This window comes from Hydractinia symbiolongicarpus, chromosome 2 (assembly GCF_029227915.1).
Source record: "Hydractinia symbiolongicarpus strain clone_291-10 chromosome 2, HSymV2.1, whole genome shotgun sequence".
Lineage (NCBI taxonomy): Eukaryota > Metazoa > Cnidaria > Hydrozoa > Anthoathecata > Hydractiniidae > Hydractinia > Hydractinia symbiolongicarpus.
Window position 1 is genome coordinate 18,483,382 of NC_079876.1, and position 19,769 is coordinate 18,503,150.

A 19,769-nucleotide genomic window follows, 5' to 3' on the forward strand; every position below is an offset into this window, starting at 1 on the left:
TATTATATATAATGTGTATCTTCAAATAATATAAACTTTTAATGTGCTTTATTTGATTTATAGGGGTGAGGATTTCCGAAAAATTTTTAGCGAGTTGTCTACGTTAAAGGCACTTTTCCCAGATGCTGTTACATTGGCTCTAACCGCTACTGCTACATCAGACACTGTAGAATATTTGATTAAATCGCTCGCCCTTATTACGTATAAAGTCATTGCTGTATCGCCAAATCGACGCCCAAACTCTAACTTGGGTTTGAAAGGATTTGAAGATATTCTCAAACCGTTGGCTGAAAAATTAAACGTGCAAAGAGAACACAACACTATCCCATGACAATAATTTACATGCATTTAAGATATTGTGGGTATGGGTACAAATTATTTGAAAATGTTATAAGAAATTATTATGTTGGTGACAATATTTGTCCTAGAGCAAGATTGTTTGCACAGTTTCATGCTTCTTGTACTACACAAATGAAAGAGGATATATTGAAGGAGTTAAAGAAGTCAGATTCACGAATTAGAGTAGTATTTGCTACAACTGCTCTAGGTATGGGTGTTGATGCTCCAAATATATCTAATATTATTCACATAAGTCCTCCATCAACATTCATTTGTGCAAAAAATTGGAAGAGGAGGAAGAAATGGTGTAGCTTGTGATTCACTTTTATATTTCAACAATTCTGATTTGGCATTGAAGTATATAAGTGAGTCAATGAAAAAATACTGCGTATGGGATAGATGTCTCAGAGTATTTTTGCTAAACTATTTTGGATTTAAGAGTAAAACTCAGATTAACTGTTGCAAGAACTGTAATGTTGGTGCTGATTCTACAATTGATATCAAATTAAACGCACTTGACGACAATAAGAAGATAGCACGCAACATAGTTGGGGCTGATATGGAGATGCTTAAACTAGAATTGTTAAAAACGGTTGAAGATATCAATTCTGATGAAAACGTGATGTTTCCTTTCCACAGTAAAATTAACACTAACATTGTAAATGAAATCCTGAGAGAATTAGCATTTATTTCTTGTGAATCAGACTTACTTTCTATGTTTGGTATTTGGAATGAAAGGTGTTCTAACGAATTATATGCTTTAATAGACAAATACGCACCTAAAATAGGTTAGTAAAAAACATAATATATATATACCATGGTATGACAAAGTTGGTGAAATCTGCAATTTCATCCACAAAAAAATTCAATTAGCCAAAATGCCAAATTTTGTAAGCTTATGGGTATATATATATATGTTAAGCAAAGGAAATTAGTTGCTTGTGCTTTTCTACCCATAAATGAAAATCAGCTATATTTAAATAACGCAAGGGCGATCTTTTAATGTTAGGAAAATTGTGATGTTTTCGTCCGTTTATGTAGTTAAATGGATCAAGCAGTATTAAATCTTTTATCATTTCTTTTTCATCCTTCATACTGTCAGTCGTTGTATGATGCGTCGATGATGCATGTATTTTAGCATTTTGATCAAAATTTTCCACAATCTCTTTAATTCCATTTGCTGCCTTGCTGATTTTGCTGATAGATTTCACTGACTTATTTGCCCCTATTCTCTGAACAATTCCCTTTGTCACTCTATTCATTATTTCTTGTACCAAATCGTCCTCTACATTATTTCCTTTCCCACCTTTCCAGTTGCTAAAAAAACCCCACTTAAACTCCTCAGAAAGTCTGGGAGTTAATAAGCATTCCATCTGAGCTATGATGAGAAACATCTAAATAGCATATTTGCTGTAAGCTCCTAATGATTTGAAGACAACCAAAAGTAATTTTTGGTTAATAAGATTTCTGTCTTCATCTCCCTCTTTTGCTCTGTCTTTTAACTGCATCAGTAAGAGAGTTAAAAAAATTGTGCATAGGCCATAGTTCTGTACATAGTCATCTTCATTAGTGACAAATTTTTGAAGAACGTATGTGTCGACAAACTCAGTTAAAACGTGATCAAAATACTGATGTTTTTTTTCTGTAGACTTATGTGCCAGATTAGGTGGATAACAATGGATAGTCGGTTTATCATCTAGATTAGTCATACCAAAGAATTTTATTGCAGCAGTTACAATATATGCCTTTCCCATGCTTAAAAATAATTCTTCACTGCCATCATATGAGTCAAGAACTTTGGAGGGTGTTGCATTTTTTCGATTAAATTTTTCTCTAAAACATTTCAAAGTTCCTTGTTGATTGACAGAATCCTTACCTGTTTGCTGCATCCACCTTCAATCAGCAAAACACTATTGATTCTCTGAATTAAACTGAGTTCATGCCATCTGTTTTTCATCAAGATTGCATATAAAAAACAATACTGTACTTTTAGCTCATTCGGAGAGTCAGCAATATTACATGATTTACCTGACAAAGTATTGAAAATGTCAACAACAAAAGGAAAATTACCACTTAATTCCTTCCACAATTCATCTGTTGTATGGCTTGACAACTGTGTATAATCCTTACTAAGTAATACAGATGAGTTGCCTTTCCTTTTACACAGTTTCTTGCCAGCATTATTGATTTTAGTTGTTATGTCCTTTTTGAGTAATATATCCATTTGCGGTACTTGTGTGATAACATGTGATAAAGCAGATGGCTGATTGGTATGGATTGCTCTCTCAATGGCATTTTGCTGATATATATTAAAAGGTTCAGATGAAAGTTTGTCACTGTCTTTATTATATACAGATTTCATATTTATTGTTGATGTGTTGTTGTAAATATCCTGTGTTGCTATATTGTTGTTTGATTTTTCTTCAGATTTATTGTCAGAAACAGACATTTGTAACATTTTTCTTGGTTGATTTAAACATTGTGTAGTGTCCAATAACACCTTTTTTTTGTCCTGGTCTTTGCTGGGTGAAAAAGTGTTCAGCCGCTTAATGGAAACTTTTTGTCGGAGCTCAATTTGACATGACCTTCGAAATTCCCACATTTTATTTATAAACGTGTGACAGTTTCTACATATTAACTTTGTTAAAAAATCCTCTTGTGTAATATCAAGTCCACATGTTCTAATAATTTTTTGTTGCAATTGTTTTTCTTTTGCTTTATTTGAAAATATATTCACCATATGCTTTTTTTGGAAGGCTTTGGCACATACCCTGCAATGACATTCATCGTATTCTTTTCGTACATATAACTTCTTTGGTGTAGTTTGTACCTAAAAATATAATAAAAAGTTTTTCCTCAATTTTAAAAAAAATGTAAGCTAGTTATAGGCAAAAAGTATATATACTTTACCTTGATATTTTCTTTGTTCATTCTGAATTAAGTTTTTGGGATTACCAATTTAAAAATACCTTGTAGAGTACACACACCTGCTATTTCTCGCTATATTACTCTTAATTATATTATAGATATACTATCATCTAGCTAATCACAACACCTACATTGGCAAAATATTTTTACTGCTAGCTAGTACTGAGCTTGCCACATAGTGTATATATATGATGTATATATTTGCAAAACTACATATCAACAACAAACCATTATTTTTCTTGTAAATAGCTAGCTACATAAATATCTCTATTCATTTCTGTAGAAAAACCAATTATAACATTTTATTTTATATTTTCAGAATGAAAAAATTGCCTCTTCTTTTTATTTTATTTTCCATCCAAGTTTTTTTTCCCATGTGCGCACCAGACACTCAACCAGACAGAGGGGCTACCATTTTTGTTTATAACTTGATGATACGGGCGACTCGTCTCACTCGCGGAATGTTTATAAATTTTAAGCATAATTAGTGAAAGTGAGGCTACCAATCATATTGCAAATCCGACCGGCGGGGACCAGGGCCTTCTTCTTCGCGCCATCCCCGATATCAAAAAAGCGAAAAGAGGTCCTGGGGACGAGGTTGCCAACAACAATCTTTTCAAATGTCTCACAAACTTCTACACATATATCCTGAACTCACAAAGTATTTCTACATTGATGTCCTCTTCAGTTATAATATCACTTGTGAAATCATATAAAAAATCACTCTCTGACCCAAACAACTACCGTGGGATTAGTCTAATACCTATTCTGACAACAGTATTGGAATCTATCATTCTACATAAATATGCAGATCTTAAAGTAACTAATGAGTTTCAGTTTGGTTTCAAATCTAATTCTAATAAAAAATTCTCCTATTTATGTCTATAGCTTGAATGCTGAAAAAGATTTCGATTCATGCAACTGGAATTCTCTTTTTTTAAAACTTGTAGATGACAGTCGTCTACCTCTTCATGTTGTGAAAGTTTTGGATAATTTATACTCAAATGGAACTGCTTTTGTGAAGGTGAGATTCTCGAATTTTCAAGCTATCCCAAGGAGTACGTCAAGGGTCGCTATTGTCACCTTATTTATATAACATTTATTCAGAACAACTTCTACGCGAAATTCAATCGTTAAATATAGGGACAAAGCTGTACGGCGAATTCACTGGCATTGTGTCCTATGCAGATAGTATTATTCTGATAAGCGCCACTCTCTTTGGATTGCAGAAAATGATAGACTGCTGTGTAAAGTATGGCTATAACCATCTAATTAAATTCAATACTAAAAAGACGGAATTCGTTATCTCTGGAAAACTTCAATTACAAAATCCTTTTATAATTCTCGATGGTAACCCAATATATCCTACTGACTCTCTTAAACATCTTGGTTTTGTATGGACTATTCATAAATCACACCTTGAGCTTAGTCAATCGCAAATAAATCATAGACTTTGTGAAATGTGGGCTGCTACCGACACACTTATAAACGCTGGTATTTGTTTCTGTCATCCCTTTAGCATCATAACAGTTTACAAATCTATCATCATCCCCCTCCCCCTTGACCCCTTTGCAGAGCTTCTTACAAGAACAACAATAGGTACAGCAGGATCGTTAACCCTGTAGACTAAGTGAGCAAACTTGGCCTCCCTACTGGACCGGGTTAAAAAGTGAGGTCGTCGCACCCAAAGACAAGACCCCCTTGCTATGCTTCTTATGATTACTCTGTAAGAGAGTGAAGAGTGAGCAAACTCTAGGTTCACGGTAGACTGTTTGTGACAGAAACAGCCGGGGTAATACAAAACCGCTAGGGAAAGACAACCCTTCCCCTTTTATGTGAACGTTAATCAGACAATTTTTACATTTTCACAAAAAACAACACATACACAGAAGAGTGATTTAAATCAGATGGTGCAACCCTAACAACTACTTTATCGCAACTTCTTAACCATGAGCTACAGCTGCGATCTTTAATGAATGCACAATAGTGACCTGCTCCTAGGGTACCCGAATGATTAATAGCGGCAGCTAACAAATATTTGTTGTTAAATGATATGTCATCCGTTGGCTGAGAGCGATCTGTAAACATGTCGTCATTTGAAGCAAGGCAGGTAACAAATTTGTTATTTTTTAGGGTTCTTCAATCAAGAAACGTTAACCTCTTCAGTTGGATAATCAGAATGTCTCCACACTGGGTGAAAACCGTTTCGCTTGTAGAAAAGAAAATAATTTACAAAGAGGTGGCAAGCCACTGCGCACTGCGGGTAAAGCCACCTGTCATTTCATGACAAAGTTTTGGGCTGCAAAAAACAATTAATTGAACCTGTAACGCTGTTTGAGATAGGGAGTGGCACAATAGGCATACTTTCCTCCCTGCTAGTTGATAAGAAGCATGCATTACATGACGTCGTAGTGGTTATAATGTTGTTGATGATAATTTTTACGATAACCGAAGGGACTGTTAATTCACCCAAGACATGAAGCAGTATTTCTGGCACGTCCTGCTGGGTAATAATGTCGAATGGGATCTTCCTAATTCTGGACATTCCACGCTGCAAGGGTCTTAACAAGGCGGAAGGGTCAACAGCTGTGGAAGACTGGGACAGCATGGACATACTCAGCATAACAGACTTCAATAGAGGAGAAACAAGAGAAGATTCCGAAGCACAATTTAATCAAAATGATGGGATTGCAGTTAATGCTTGCAGGATGGAATTGGCGTAACAGGTGTTTCTTTTATTTATTAATCCTGCGTGAATTACTTTGCTGTGGGTCGGTGGGTCTGGGCCTGATTTAACAGGTGTATTGGGCTTGGTGACTGTTGGTTGATTAGCCGTTGGCATTAGAGGAGTGGGTATGGAATAGTTGGTTGTAACAGGGATGTGGCTGTGTTCATTCCATACCTTTCTATTTCTAGCTACGCAAATACAAAAAGAAGCTTTCATGCACATGTCACTAAGTTGACGAACAGCTTGAAAAGTTTTTGTGCGATCCAATCCCAGTCTTTTCAAACACGAACAACAGATCAAGAGCAGTAGCCTCTGGCACCTACTTCGATGGCAAAAAGATCTATATGCCAACCGTTTTGTTTGATGATGTTCACCAGAGGATTGTATTTGGACATCTTAGTTGAATGCCAAGTTTCCATATTTTCCTCGCTTGGAAAGGTAAGCTCTACCACAATCACATGCTTCCTGTTGTGGGAATGATCTGAGTGATGTTAAAGCAATATGCTTAGGGAAAACAAATCCGTCCTTTAAATCAGAGAAGAAAATAATTTACAAAGAGGTGGCAAGCCACCGCAATGATGAACTCAACCTGTTAGGTCTTTGGAAACAAGCTAGAGGTTGTACTCCTCTAGAGAATATGCCTCTAAAAGCACAATTCTCCCTTTTTACAAGGAATTAAAAAAATATATATAAAAAAAAATAAAATAAAAAGGACACAACACATTTGAAAAGATGAACAAAACTTTAACCAAGGGCAGGTAGGTTTCAACCCATATTTCTGAACCTAAGTACCCTGGATGTCTAGCTGGGTCACCTCGAAGAGGTCCGCGGACGGTCATCAGCAGAAACTAGACATCGCTATCTTCCTATAATTAACTTTGACCACTTTCTGTTCAACTGTGCTATTCTTTGTTTTTAACTCAGGTAATAAGTGGAGTCGTTACTCTCCAAAGACAAGATCATGTGTGATCAAACCCCCCTAACATTTTTTTATTTTATTTATTTATTTATTTTTTTAACTGGGGTAATAAATGGAGTCGTCACTCTCCAAAGACAAGACCTAGTATGATCAAACCCCATTGCTAACTTAATTTTTATTTGATTTTGTTTTATTTTTGACTGGGGTAATAAGTGGAGTCGTCACTCTCCTAAGACAAGACTGAGTGTAGTCAAGCCCTCTTGCTGACTCATTCCGGTTAAAATATTCTTATCTCAGCTCTTCTAAAAAGAAAACATATGACTCGTGACTGTTAATAAGGCGGTTATCACAGAAAATTACTGCTCTATCGTTGCAATTTATCCACCTATGTACCATTTGGTCGAAGGCTATGGTTGTGTAGGGACCATTATTTAAGTTGCCGCAATGGTTGATAATAGCCCTTAATTGAAAATTTTTACGAAATTTCACTTCTCCATCTACGGTTGAAGGTATGGAAAGGGTATTAGGGTAAGCAGTAATGCAAGAGGCAATTTTTGAGACAAGGCCGTTAGCATTGGCAAAACGTTTTAGCTGTAAAATGAGATGGGAACCGCACAACACTACCTTTTTTTCAACTAGAGCAGTTTGATAAGCGTTGCAAACATGGCAGAAGTAGGCATTCGTGTCTGACAACTCCTCGCTTTCAAAGAAATTATCTAAGGAAGATTTTAACGTAGGGCGCAGAGAAAGTTGGATGCATGGTGCTATAACTTCTGAGGAGCTGGTAATATGACATGAATTGCAAGTGGTTGATGTCTTGATGCCAATACTAAAAAGACTTCCAAGAAATGGAAAGTCTAATGACAGACCAGGTAGGAGATATTTAAGAACCTCGGGACGTCGTGCTGAGCAAAGATATTAAATGCACTTCCCTTCGCAGCTGAGACATGATGTTTCATAGCACACAAAAAATGGGAGGGATCAACTGGACTTCTAGAAACAGCCAAACTTTGGAGAGCACCTAGAAATGCTTCGCCTAACTTTGAGGTTGTTTTGCTGACAGAAATGGCTTCTTTAACTTTTAAAAGGTTATAAAAACATTGTAAGATGGAGTTTGCATAACATGTGTTTCCCAAGTTTTTTAGACCGCTATTCCTAAAATCAGGGTTAGATGGCAATGCGACTGTTGTTTTGGACGACCATGTAGCAAGTTTTTCGGGTTTTTTGATTTTACAAGATTTTGTGTGATTTGCGGAAGATTTCTCAGGGGTTTTTGACTTCTTACATTCCAAATTTGTAACAGAATAAACTTCAGGAATGATTGGGGCCTTTTCAGGCTCAACCCAAGTGGTAGAATTTCAAGACATCCAGATGTAAATAGAAGCACTCATGGGGGTAAAAGTTAGGGATTTTAATAGGGAACGTAAAGGCTTGTTAGGGAAATCAAGGCGACGAAAACAGGTCCTAACTGATTCTGAACAGAAACCGCTTGCATCCACCTCAATGGCAAAGAAATGCACGATCCATCCATTGTTTCTTATAGTATAACAAAGTGAAGAATATTTGTTACGTTTTCTCGTTTGTGTCAATATTCCGTGGTCTCTTTACATGAACAAGACAGTTTCACAAAAGTTTAATTTAAAAATTTTCTCTATACAAAATTCATGCTTAATCAACATTTATTGTTCCTTTGATGCAGTTTCTTTAATAACTACGGTTAAAGTTGCGGACAATTACTTTGCGTTGTCTATTTCATTGAAAAAGTTTTAATTATTCGCGCCTTTTCAAAGAAATTAACAGAAACAAGTTTTTAATAATAGAAGGAGAACAAAAAATTTTAGAAAGATTTTGTAAGTGATTTTTAGTTTTTTCTAAACATGAATGTGAAATTTATTTTGTAAATATTGTTTCATCTTCAACCACTTATATTTTTCATGACAATAATAAACCTGGATGTGCTTATTTTTTTGCTAAAACTTATTGTTTTTTAAACTGAACAAAAAGTGTAAGAAAATGTCAAACTTAGTTTTTTAAAGCTAATTGCAGGGAGGAACCTCTGTCTGATCAAACTCAGGCCGTAAAAATGCACAAATTATCGTTAAATATATGAATTTTACGAGAAAGCGGTGTAACACTACTTCCGATAAACTATACTATAAAAAAGAAAAAAAGAATAGTTTACACTGCTTCTGCGCATATTTCAAGGGAGCATGGCTACCGCAGAGTATTTTCATAACAGATACGCGAAATAATTAGGTCACCTAATTTCCGTTGATTGTTCCACGGGTTAACGACTATTAAATTATAAGATCGTTAACAAATAGATTAAATCGTGTAGCAAACGTATCGTAACTGCTGGCTGTAATAATGAACTGATGTGATAGTAATGAAAGCGGAACGTAACATTCTCGGATCCGTGTTATCATTGTCAAATTTCGAAAAATAAAACAAGGAACTTTTTAGAAAAATGAGTGGCATATTTGATTTATCAGCAAAAATTATATAACATATGAAATTAAGAATACCAGAAGATTATTAGAACACGATTTATTGTAATTTAAAGTTTTCAAAGACCATAATATCTAACTGCTAAAATTGCCATCTAACCATGAAAAATATTCAGTGAAGTGAATTTGTGTGGTCATTTCTTCATGAAACGTCTCCGGTAATAAGATCTGACCTTCCGCTTGTATGATAAATGCGTTTCTTGTTTTCTTGTTGGTAACCAAATGCGTTTCTTGTTTTTTCGTTGGTAACCAATCAGAGTATTAGTACCAATGTCAGTTATGCCTACTCTCTCTGGAATTGCTCCTTTTCCTGCAGCCCCCACATTCCAAGCAATACTGGTTTGGGCTGCTGCAGCCTCAAGTATTGCCTTAACACAGGAAACCCGCCTTGGGCATTTAGCGCAGAGGATGTTATTGATAGATTCTTAGTAAATCCCTTCAAGCACCTTTCTAGAAGGTTAGAGCAGGACAATCTATCAAAGATGGGTTTTAACTCAGCACGAAAAATGTTTGGAAAGCAACGATCTTGTTTGTACTCTAATGTTGACACCACAACGTTGACGACATTGGGCAGTACTTATGCTGTTCATCCAATGATTCCTTTTTCCTACCAAGAATGCTGTGATAAAAGATAGTCCAAACAGCATCAGTCATGGTTTTTAAGCTTCCTTGATTATTCCGGATCGCTGCACCATTATAATTTTATAAACTGTCAATCACCGCATCTGTCAACCGACCCTTTCTGCCAACTTGTCCGTCATCTAGTACTTGACTTCCCTTAAATTTCTTCCTGTAATTTCTCAGATTTTTACCCATTGTCTTTTGTATATCTTTTACGCAGTTTTCTTTTCCACTTGGGTATTTGTCACCAAACTCTTTTACCAAAGCCTCACTGACTTCCCCTAAGGATGACGAGTCACAGTCACCTACAGAAGTGTGTTTCTTAATTGACCCGGCGAACATTTCAACTGCTGCTGACTTTTCCATTTCCCTACTGAGTCTGTATAATTAATTTCACAATGTAGTTTATGCTTTTCAAACTAGGTTTTATACCTTTGACTGTCTTTGTTCCAGTGGGCACAAGATTACATTCAAAACATATTGTAGACTTGACAACATAATATAGGGCTTCTCCGGTGTCCATGGAGATAATGTATACAGCACAAGCTATGACGAAAACCCATATCTTTTCTGCCAAGTACCATCTACTGAGACACTGCAATCGAAAATATCTTAATCAATATCTCTCCCTATATCATTTTCATTGTTATTGATTAAGAATTTCTTTATGTTTTCAGCACTTTTTATTAATGGCTCTGGTACCACGGCTTTGCTCGCTTCTGAAAGGCGCTTCACATTTTGATTGTAGCTAGCTGGGGTTAGTGGTTGGGGTAAATTTAAGGTAGAGCATAACTTTTGGAGAGCAGTGAGTCCAAATCCACTGGAAAGGCTGAATTGTGTTGCCCTTAAATTTATCTCGGACGTATGAGAAATTGATTTGCTAGTTTCAAAATCGGTGCAGGCGTTGCATACCATACATTTCAATGACAATTGTTCCTTCAAGCCATGCCTTCTGCAATCATCCTGCAACAAAATCATCCTGCTTTTAGGATCCTTACAGCTCTTACAGATTGCCGAGAGTTCAAATCCTTTATGTAGAATAGAACTGTCAATAATTTTGTATCCAAAGCATGGTCGTTTGGATGCTTTGGATGCTTGGCTATCGGGCGACAATAATCCCTGCTTGGTTAATGCGTGCTTTCGAGTAAATACACCTTCACGCTCCTTAGCTCTCGAAGGACAACTTCTTTCTATTTTGTCAAGAGATCTGTTGAATTAATCGGGTGAAAAGTTTTTAAGTGGTAAAGAAGTTGTAGTCACATTGTTATTTTCTTTTGATGCGCCTTATAACCTTAATGTTTTTTCTTGTATTTGCTTCGTTATTTAATTCCAACCATTTTATTTACTTTGTTCTAAATAAACAAAAAGTTATAAAGTGAATAGGGAATAGCAAGAAATAGAAGTATTGTTCTATTTTATCTCCAGATATTGATTAAAACAGCACACAAGTCAAAACAAGGTTTCATAGACTTCAAGACTCGTGGATCATTCAGGCACAATTTCAACAAAAACTGATCAATGGTTGAGTCAGAAAGCTCCTAGCAACGGAACCCTATCCAGTTGATAAGGGAAAATTCGAAATTCCAGGATTCACCACCCCTTCTAATTATGCAAAATTTTGTACTTTCCACTTCGATTTTCAAAAAATCCTTTTAGGGGGTGATTCTATATAGATATAAGATGACTTTAAGCAGAAAAACTCAATCCAATCCAAAAAAATAATATTTTAAGGTGGTACAACACCAACATGGCAATTTTTTTTAAATATAATAATCTTGACAAATCTATAAAAATTCAAACATACTCAAGATTGAAAGACAAAAAAACTTGAAAAAAATTTTTTTTTCCATGTGGCCTATCCATAATGGCGGAAAAATACCCGAGAAAGCCCTGTTTTCGGCCCACATTGAAAAACAGAATAACTCAAGCTAGCCTCAACAGTTAGTCTTCAAACTTCACACACTGATTGAAGATGGTCTAAGTAACAAATTAACAGATAGGTTTTGTCAAGGATAACCTATATGAAAAATAATATTTGTTTTTTAAAAATTTCAGACAAACAGCCAAAATTTTGCATAAAAATTGACCTCAAAGTGCCATAAATAAATTCCTAATGCCTTATTCCTGAATTGTATCTGTTAGTTTGATTCCACAAGATCATTGAACAACCTGTCAAAATTTCAGGTCTATTGGAGAAGTAGTTGTTGAATAATTATGTTTTGAAGTCTCGTGAATGACAAAAAAAGTGAGAAAAAGAAAAAAGCCGTTAAAAAATAGTAACATGAAAATTCTAGATAAATGATCCTAAAAATGAGAAAAACCTTAGTATCCTCCAGCAATATAACTATCTTTCAAGTTTTCATCGTCAATGAATCCCTTTTTGATGGATCTTAATGTTTTACGTCGTTTTTTCCCCTTCTCCGAGGACTTTCGTTTCATGCGGTTAATTCGGATTTTGTTCCCGTGTGACGTAGAAGCTTCAGATACAACACCACTTAAACCAAAACATTTCAAAACATCTAGAACACCTTTAGCACCATCATTGTAAGCTATTATAGCTGAATAGACACCCATTTCTAATGATGGTTTGCCAACAAATACTCTTTTTGGAATACGTGACCAAATTACCCCATTCAGAGCTTCGTTCGCATTTTGAGTTTGACCGTGTAAGCATTGTGAAAGCAAATCATCCGATTGAAGATCTATAATGATTGGCATTATCAAATCCTTTATCCATACAGGTATTGATGAATTAGGAATGTAATCCTTTTTATCTAATGCCCAGTACTTACACCAGCTGTCACTGCCACGTGGACAAAACATATGACGAGTACTAATATTCGGAAGATTGGTATAATGAAACAATATTGCATACACCGCTTTCTTCATACCATAAAGATTATCTGTGTTAGATCGAATGGCATTTCCATAATAATTCTGCATAGAATTAATTGTTTTTTCTGTCAATTTGCCTTTCCCTGCTAAAGGTGTGTCGGTTCCTTTGTGCGCCTTTACCAAGTTTCGCAATCGTGTGCCAAGCCTTTTTTGAACATGTCCAACACATTCAAGTTTTATAGGCTCTACATTCTGATCCTTGTATACATTCGCCTTTGTCACATCCACAAAAGAGGACGTATCCCCGTCTCCAAGGTACTCCTTGTATATGACATTATGTTTCTCAATTGACCTTTTAAACATAGTGACTGCCCCTACTGACTCCATACTACCAGACGACGCTGAATGAATTATTTCACATTCATGGTTTAATAACCAGCAGTTATACTCTGGAGTGCCTTTTTTGAACTCCACATCTTGCATCCATTGCAATGCTTCGTCAGGATTTCAACATCTACACATTTGTCACCTGAAACAGTTGTTACAACTCCATTTTTGGACACATGTCCTCTTTTTTGCCAAGAGCCATCAATGGAAACCCGTAATTGTTTAATACCACTCGTATCGCCAAGAGAATTTGCCTCTGAAGCAGCTCTTGACATGCTTTTTCTGCTACATTTTTATATGCTATTAACACAGACTGTTTGATTTTATTATAACCATTTGGTGTCAAGCAATTCATATTCAAACATGATGACAAAGTTTTCATTGCTTCATGACCAGTACCGCTTTCCCGCAAACCAATAACAAAGCGGACATTGATATCAAAAGGAATAATTGATATTTTTGAAGCTTTCTTCTTCTTTGTCCCATCAGTAATTTTTGGTTTTTTCACATCCATTTTGTTTTCAACTACTTGAGATAAGCGGAACCTTTTAGAATAATCGCAGAGCGTACATTTTAATTCTAACAGATGACAAAAACCCATGCGTTGTTTAGCGATGTCAACAATAGTCATTTCCCCTTCAAGGCAATCAGGACATGATATTGCAGCTACTAACTCCTTTAAAATCTCAAAGTTCAAAGCGATAAAGTAATTGTTTGAGCTGCCACCTTGAGAGGATGAATCCAGATTAAGTTTACGAGAACTTAGGATAACTCAGTTGTTGTTGTTTACGATGTTTGGATGGCACAACACCATTCCATTTTCTTTTTCTCTTTCTAGATGGGTTTTTTTCTTAATGCTAGACATTACTGAACTAAAAAGCAATTTGGAGTAGTCAGAATTGTCACAGATCCACTAAAACAAAAGCATAAACATAGAGATAAACATATACTGACATTACATAAGTCTGCAACACCAACCATCACAAAATAAACATGTTGAGGTTTTGAAAAATAGCTTTAAGATATTTTCCGAGTTTCTGAGCAAAGAAGATACGGGGATGGTAAAGGGCGCGGAAATCCCGTGAATTTTAGGCCACTATTTTATGAGAAAAGCCCCTAGCAACCAAATTAAAAATTTAGTCCTACCGTTGCTAAGGAAAATAATTCCTAGTCCCTGTTACTTGAATAGCTATAACTCATTATAGGAAGGAGATTTTGATTTTAAATTTTCTCCAGATGTTTTTGAATGTTTTTAGCATACCATGGTGTCAAAAACACAAAATTGAAGATTTTTCAAAAATTTGCCAATTTTTGGTGTTGTACCACCTTAAGCCTCAAAAAAGGGTATAGAGCCACCTTAAAAGACTAGTTTTATCTGCATTTTGATGTAGATACTTTCATGCCCCCACTCCTGATGAATTAAGTGCATCTGCTAAGAATTGCCCGGGTTAACGTTAATTTTTTTTAAATAAGCACCAAGGGCGACTATTAAGTTATTAACATATTGAAATATGAATAATAGCTTTTAATAAAAAGGAACATTTTTTATTTTTTTTACAGGTGATGTTTATAATAGACTTATAGTTGTAGCAAACATTAATACTAGCCTTATTCGTGTAGCTCGTTCAGGCAGTGACTTCCCTCGTTTTTAGAGGGAAAATGATAAAAATGTTGAACAAGTTGCCTAATATTACTCTGGTAATCTAGAGATGGCAAAAATAATGCTGTGAAAATTTTGTCAGTATCCAGAAATTTAAGAAAGAGTATAGGGGAAGTGCGAAACACAATACAAATTTAAATATAGCTTTGATTCACTACATATACCTCATATATTAAATTGTTGAAATCGTCTTATTAAAAATTAATATCAAGGAACTAAAAGCCTGAAAGAAATAGCAGTGCGAATGTTGCAGAGCATGAAAATCATTTCTGTTAAAGTGACTAAACTTTTAAGGCAAAGGACAATAAATTTGTTGTATATCTCATAGAACTACCCACAAGTTGAGAAGGAGATTTTTAGAAAATCCTGAACTTTTGGTTTTAACACATTATTTCGTCAAACTGGTCTTTTGATTTTTACTTAAGCCTATTTTATGTTAAACCACGAACAACACAAAATTCTTAATGAAAATCCTCTATCGCACATGATTTTATTTTTTCATCCAACAATAACAATACGCAACATTTTTCACTAATTGCAAAGTCAGACGGGGATAAATGTCACTGAAATATGTAGCTGTCCCAAAGTGCTTTTTCTGTGAATTCAGTTTGACGTTTGATGCAGTTTAGAGTTTAAATTCTGTAGCATCCATTATTAAATCTATTAAGCCATACCCTGTTTTTGCAAATATGTAAAAAAAATTTGAAAGAAGGAAGGAATCTAGAGGGCCTTTGATATAAATTTAGCTAAAAATTGTTGATAAGAAAATCACCCATCTAATAAAAGTTTTTTGTTCTGTTTCTCTAGATTTCCCAATTATAAATCCCATTCTTTCATGGTGAATGCCATGACAACATCACCTGAATATCACACTTTTTTGGCAGTATCTATTGCTCTTATCGGATCGAAACCCACCTGCCCTTGGTTAAAGTTCTGTTCATCTTTTCAAATGTGTTGTGTCCTTTTTATTTTTTTATATTTTTTTAATTAATTCCTTGTAAAAAGGGAGAATTGTGCTTTTAAAGGCATTTTCTCTAGAGGAGTACAAACTCTAGCTTATTTCCAAAAAACTAACATGTTGAGTTCATCATTGCGGTGGCTTGCCACCTTTTTGTAAGTTATTTTCTCTTTGGTAACTATTGCAATAGTTACCAAACTGTAACAGTTGTAAAAGAGGTCGCAGGGTTCAATTTTGGTTCTGCAATTAAAGCGCTTTGCCTATAACAAAGGTCTAAAACTTAACAGGTTGAGTATTTCATTGTGCCTTGCTGCAATGTTCAAAAATTTTTTTGTTTCCTGTCACATCTTACCCGGGCACCGTTTCTATACCTATCACTGTAGACAGTGAAGTCTCTTGTCGCAAGTACTACAAATTAAGGGCTGTAATTAACCACTGGAAATTTTAACAATGGCCATTACACTACTGTTGCTTTTAACCAAGTGCATGGTAAGTGGTTTCAATGAAACGACGGAGCAGTGGTCCCCTGCAAACAAAGCGTGTTTAATGGTGTACAACCTTACATCCTTTTACTTGAAGAGCTTATTTAAATTGTACTCAGCACCACGACTTCCGGTTTATGTCAGCAGTGACTAAAATAGAATTACTAATTACACCACTATCTTTTCTTCTCAATTTGAAGCGCTCTCGCGTATAATTGTATTGCTTGGTTGCTTGGTGTCTGATTTAACCCTCTAAGCATGTGACTCGACTTGATGCAACGTAGATATATCCTGAGTGAAATTTGCTTGCTTTATTAAATCAAAAGAAACAACAATTTTATCAAGTGTTTTTCCTTGAGCCTTGTAAACAGTGCAGGCCAATGAAAGCATTAGTTGTGAAGTTAGATTCTGTTTAATAAATTCGATTTCCTTTTCTATCCTTATCGGAATAACATTTTCTTGCATAGCATATGGATCTGTTTTGATAGCTTTAACTTTATGTGCTTTGGTCTTCCATTTTCAAAATATATTTGTTACTTTTCCTAATCCATCGGTTATTATACGATGGACAGTCCTAATTTGTCCGTTAATAAGTTTATCTGATATGTTGATATTTGATGTCAACATGAATTTTGTGATAAGTTTTAGATTAAGGTTTTGAGCAAGTCCACGTGTCTGTATTTAAATGGGGCTATGGAGTTTTGCACAATTGACACAGGAATATTTTCCGGAATGTTGTCAATTGCTTTGATATTTACTGTTCATCATATTTTTGTTGTGTTAATCAACGATTGGATAGTTTTTGCTGCCACTAGTTAAACTTCGGTTTTTCCAGGCAACATTGCTGTGTTACAACTGAGACCTGATGTGGTTATCTTTTAAAATAAGCTTAAACGAGTTAAATTATTGAAGTCATTTCCCTTTGCAAAGAAAATATAAACTGTTAGTACTCCACCAAAGTCGTGAAATATTCTTGCTTTGTTAACGTAATTCTGTCCAGTGGTTGGCAATTTGATTTCTTTGTAAAAGTTACAAGAGGTTATTGTGCAAGAACAACCACCTTTAAGAAAGCCCAAAAGGCGTTTAGGATAGATTCCTTCAAAGCAGTAAAAGACCTGCTTAACCCTTAATCAGATATTCCTTTTTGTGTTCAACAGTCTGTTTCTTCTCTTCCCCTTCTTCCAGGTCTTTTACCACCTCCGCAGATCAAGAAAGCTTTCTCAGCCACATCTTTCAAATTTTCTTATTTTACAAGTGTTTTATATACGCGTAAACTCCTGTAACATCTAACCTAAAAGTTTTCGGAATATAGTCATTACAGCTAGCTGTTTTGTCACCTCTTCATCTCCAAATGTCAAAGAAAATCATTTTTTAGTATTTTTTCTAAGACAACTAGAATAAGGTTAGAGGCATTTTCTCTAGAGGAGTACAACCTCTAGCTTTTTTCCAAAGACCTAACAGGTTGAGTTCATCATTGTGGTGGCTTGCCACCTCTTTGTTAATTATTTTCCTATATCTCTGTTCAAAAGGGGATAAATGTCCCTGACTGTTGGGAATACATGTCGTCAATATGTCTTTTTCAGTTTTCCTATAAATACAGCAATTTTTTTTGACACGGTTGCCAGGTGTTTCATATTCATCAAAAATGTATTGTTTATTGGGTGTTTCGAAATTTCATCAATGACAGCGCATACAAAATACTCTGTTTTTTCTTTAATTTCATGATTGGTACTAGATATTGATTTTAAAAAATCATTAAGTAAGTCTTATGTATATTTATAGTTATCATATATGAAGTTGTTTTGTGGATATCCATGTTGAATCTATAGACTTACGAATCAATTTTACTTTTACTTGCTTCACTTAAATTGACGTGTTTCGTTTTGCGAATTCTTTTTTCACCTCTAGAGAGAAAACAAGTTAATAGATTTCTAAGCAGCTATACACATTTTTCGAAAAGAATAAAATTTTGCTGTAACTGATTTGAATGAATAAAGAAATTTAGTTTATACAAAATGGGAAATTATCTGTGTTGTACTGCTTTTTGCCTCTCATACACACGTACTTTTTAATTTATTTAACGAATGCAATTCAGAAATATTTAATAAATGTAAAAAACTTGTTATGAATTATTTATAGTTTTATATTTATAGTTTTATATTTATTTGTTTCTTTCTATGTCATATAGCAATTGGAACTGTCAGTTGGTGTTTGTGATGTAATGTTTATAGAGGGTCCTTAGTTCAATTACCGGCATATATACCGGCATAGTTCAATTTTCGGCATACATTTCCATCGATGGCGTTTCGGACAAATAAACATGATCCAATGTTGAGCATAGTTTTGATGTAGTACGCTTTTGCACACGTTCACCTATCAACTTGCAAGCTCCCTCCTATAAGGATGGTATTTTTTCACATTTTAATAAACTAATCAATCATGCATTCGTAGATGGAGTACGCAGCGGCTGTGATCAACGTTACACGTATCTCATGTAAAAGTCAAATTGTCCGAGAAACTTTTTTCTATGTCGTGTCAAAATTTGCGTGTATGTTAAGACTCCGATCACGGATAATGCCAAGGTATTTGTACGGTGTCGTCACATTGAAGCATTGGTCACCACAAGTAACATTAAAACTCTGGGTTTTTTTTCAAGTTCTTGGCAGTTCCAAACAGATATATGACTTTCCTATCGGCCAAGAACAAAGAATAAATAATGATTGTATTTTTGCTGGCAACATACGAAACGGTGTTGTCTGCATACAGAGTGATGATGAACATTAAATAAATCAAAAAACATTATGAAGAGAGCTTCTGATAGAACGTTATTGTTTTATACAAGTTGAATTCGCATAAATAAATAATGTGTGAACCATTCTTTTTCAGAAATCTACCACAGCAAGATAATTTGGATACGAGTTTTGAATGACTCAACATTTTAAATGCTTGGTTTAGTCCAGAAATTGTCCAAACCACCATTTCTTCGTCAATTTTTCTTATCGAATCAGTGTCAAATGTACTGGCAAGCTCTGTAGACCTTCTCTGTCTGAAAGCGAATTAATGTTTAGTTAATAAACCATTGCTTTTAAGATAAGACATTAATTGGTGTTAAACAATCCATTCAATTATTTTCAAGATGGCTGGAATCACAGAAATTGATCGATGGTTATTAATGTGACTCGTGATACCTGCCTTAAAAAGGGCAGAAACTTTTGAATGTTTCCAGTCACTGGGATAAGTATTTGTTTGCAATGACATGTTAATTAGATGCGCAAGTTGTTCCTCTATAACATCTTTGCAGTCTTTCAGTAACCAGGAAGGTAGTCCGTCTATACCCTCGGCCTTTTTACGCTGTAATTGTTTTAAACCTTTCTTTACTTTGGACACCATAACAAGTTCAAATTT

The 19,769-nt window shown here is 35.0% G+C and overlaps 1 protein-coding gene across 1 annotated transcript; it reads right to left on the bottom strand.

The window, feature by feature from the left end:
• Positions 1 to 19,163: 19,163 nt before the first annotated feature.
• LOC130629878 (uncharacterized) lies at positions 19,164 to 19,754 on the bottom strand. The gene is made up of 2 exons (XM_057443254.1): positions 19,515 to 19,754; positions 19,164 to 19,406 (listed from the first exon to the last, which is right to left on the bottom strand). Exons 1-2 carry the CDS (start codon positions 19,752 to 19,754, stop codon positions 19,164 to 19,166), a joined length of 483 nt encoding a protein of 160 aa, XP_057299237.1.
• Positions 19,755 to 19,769: the final 15 nt, after the last annotated feature.

Excerpts from the sequence above, each read along its gene's own strand:
- LOC130629878 (XM_057443254.1), bottom strand. The coding sequence starts at position 19,754 with ATGGTGTCCAAAGTAAAGAAAGGTTTAAAACAATTACAGCGTAAAAAG. Across the intron at positions 19,407-19,514 it reads ATAACCATCGATCAATTTCT|AGAAGGTCTACAGAGCTTGC; the intron begins GTGATTCCAGCC and ends GCTTTCAGACAG.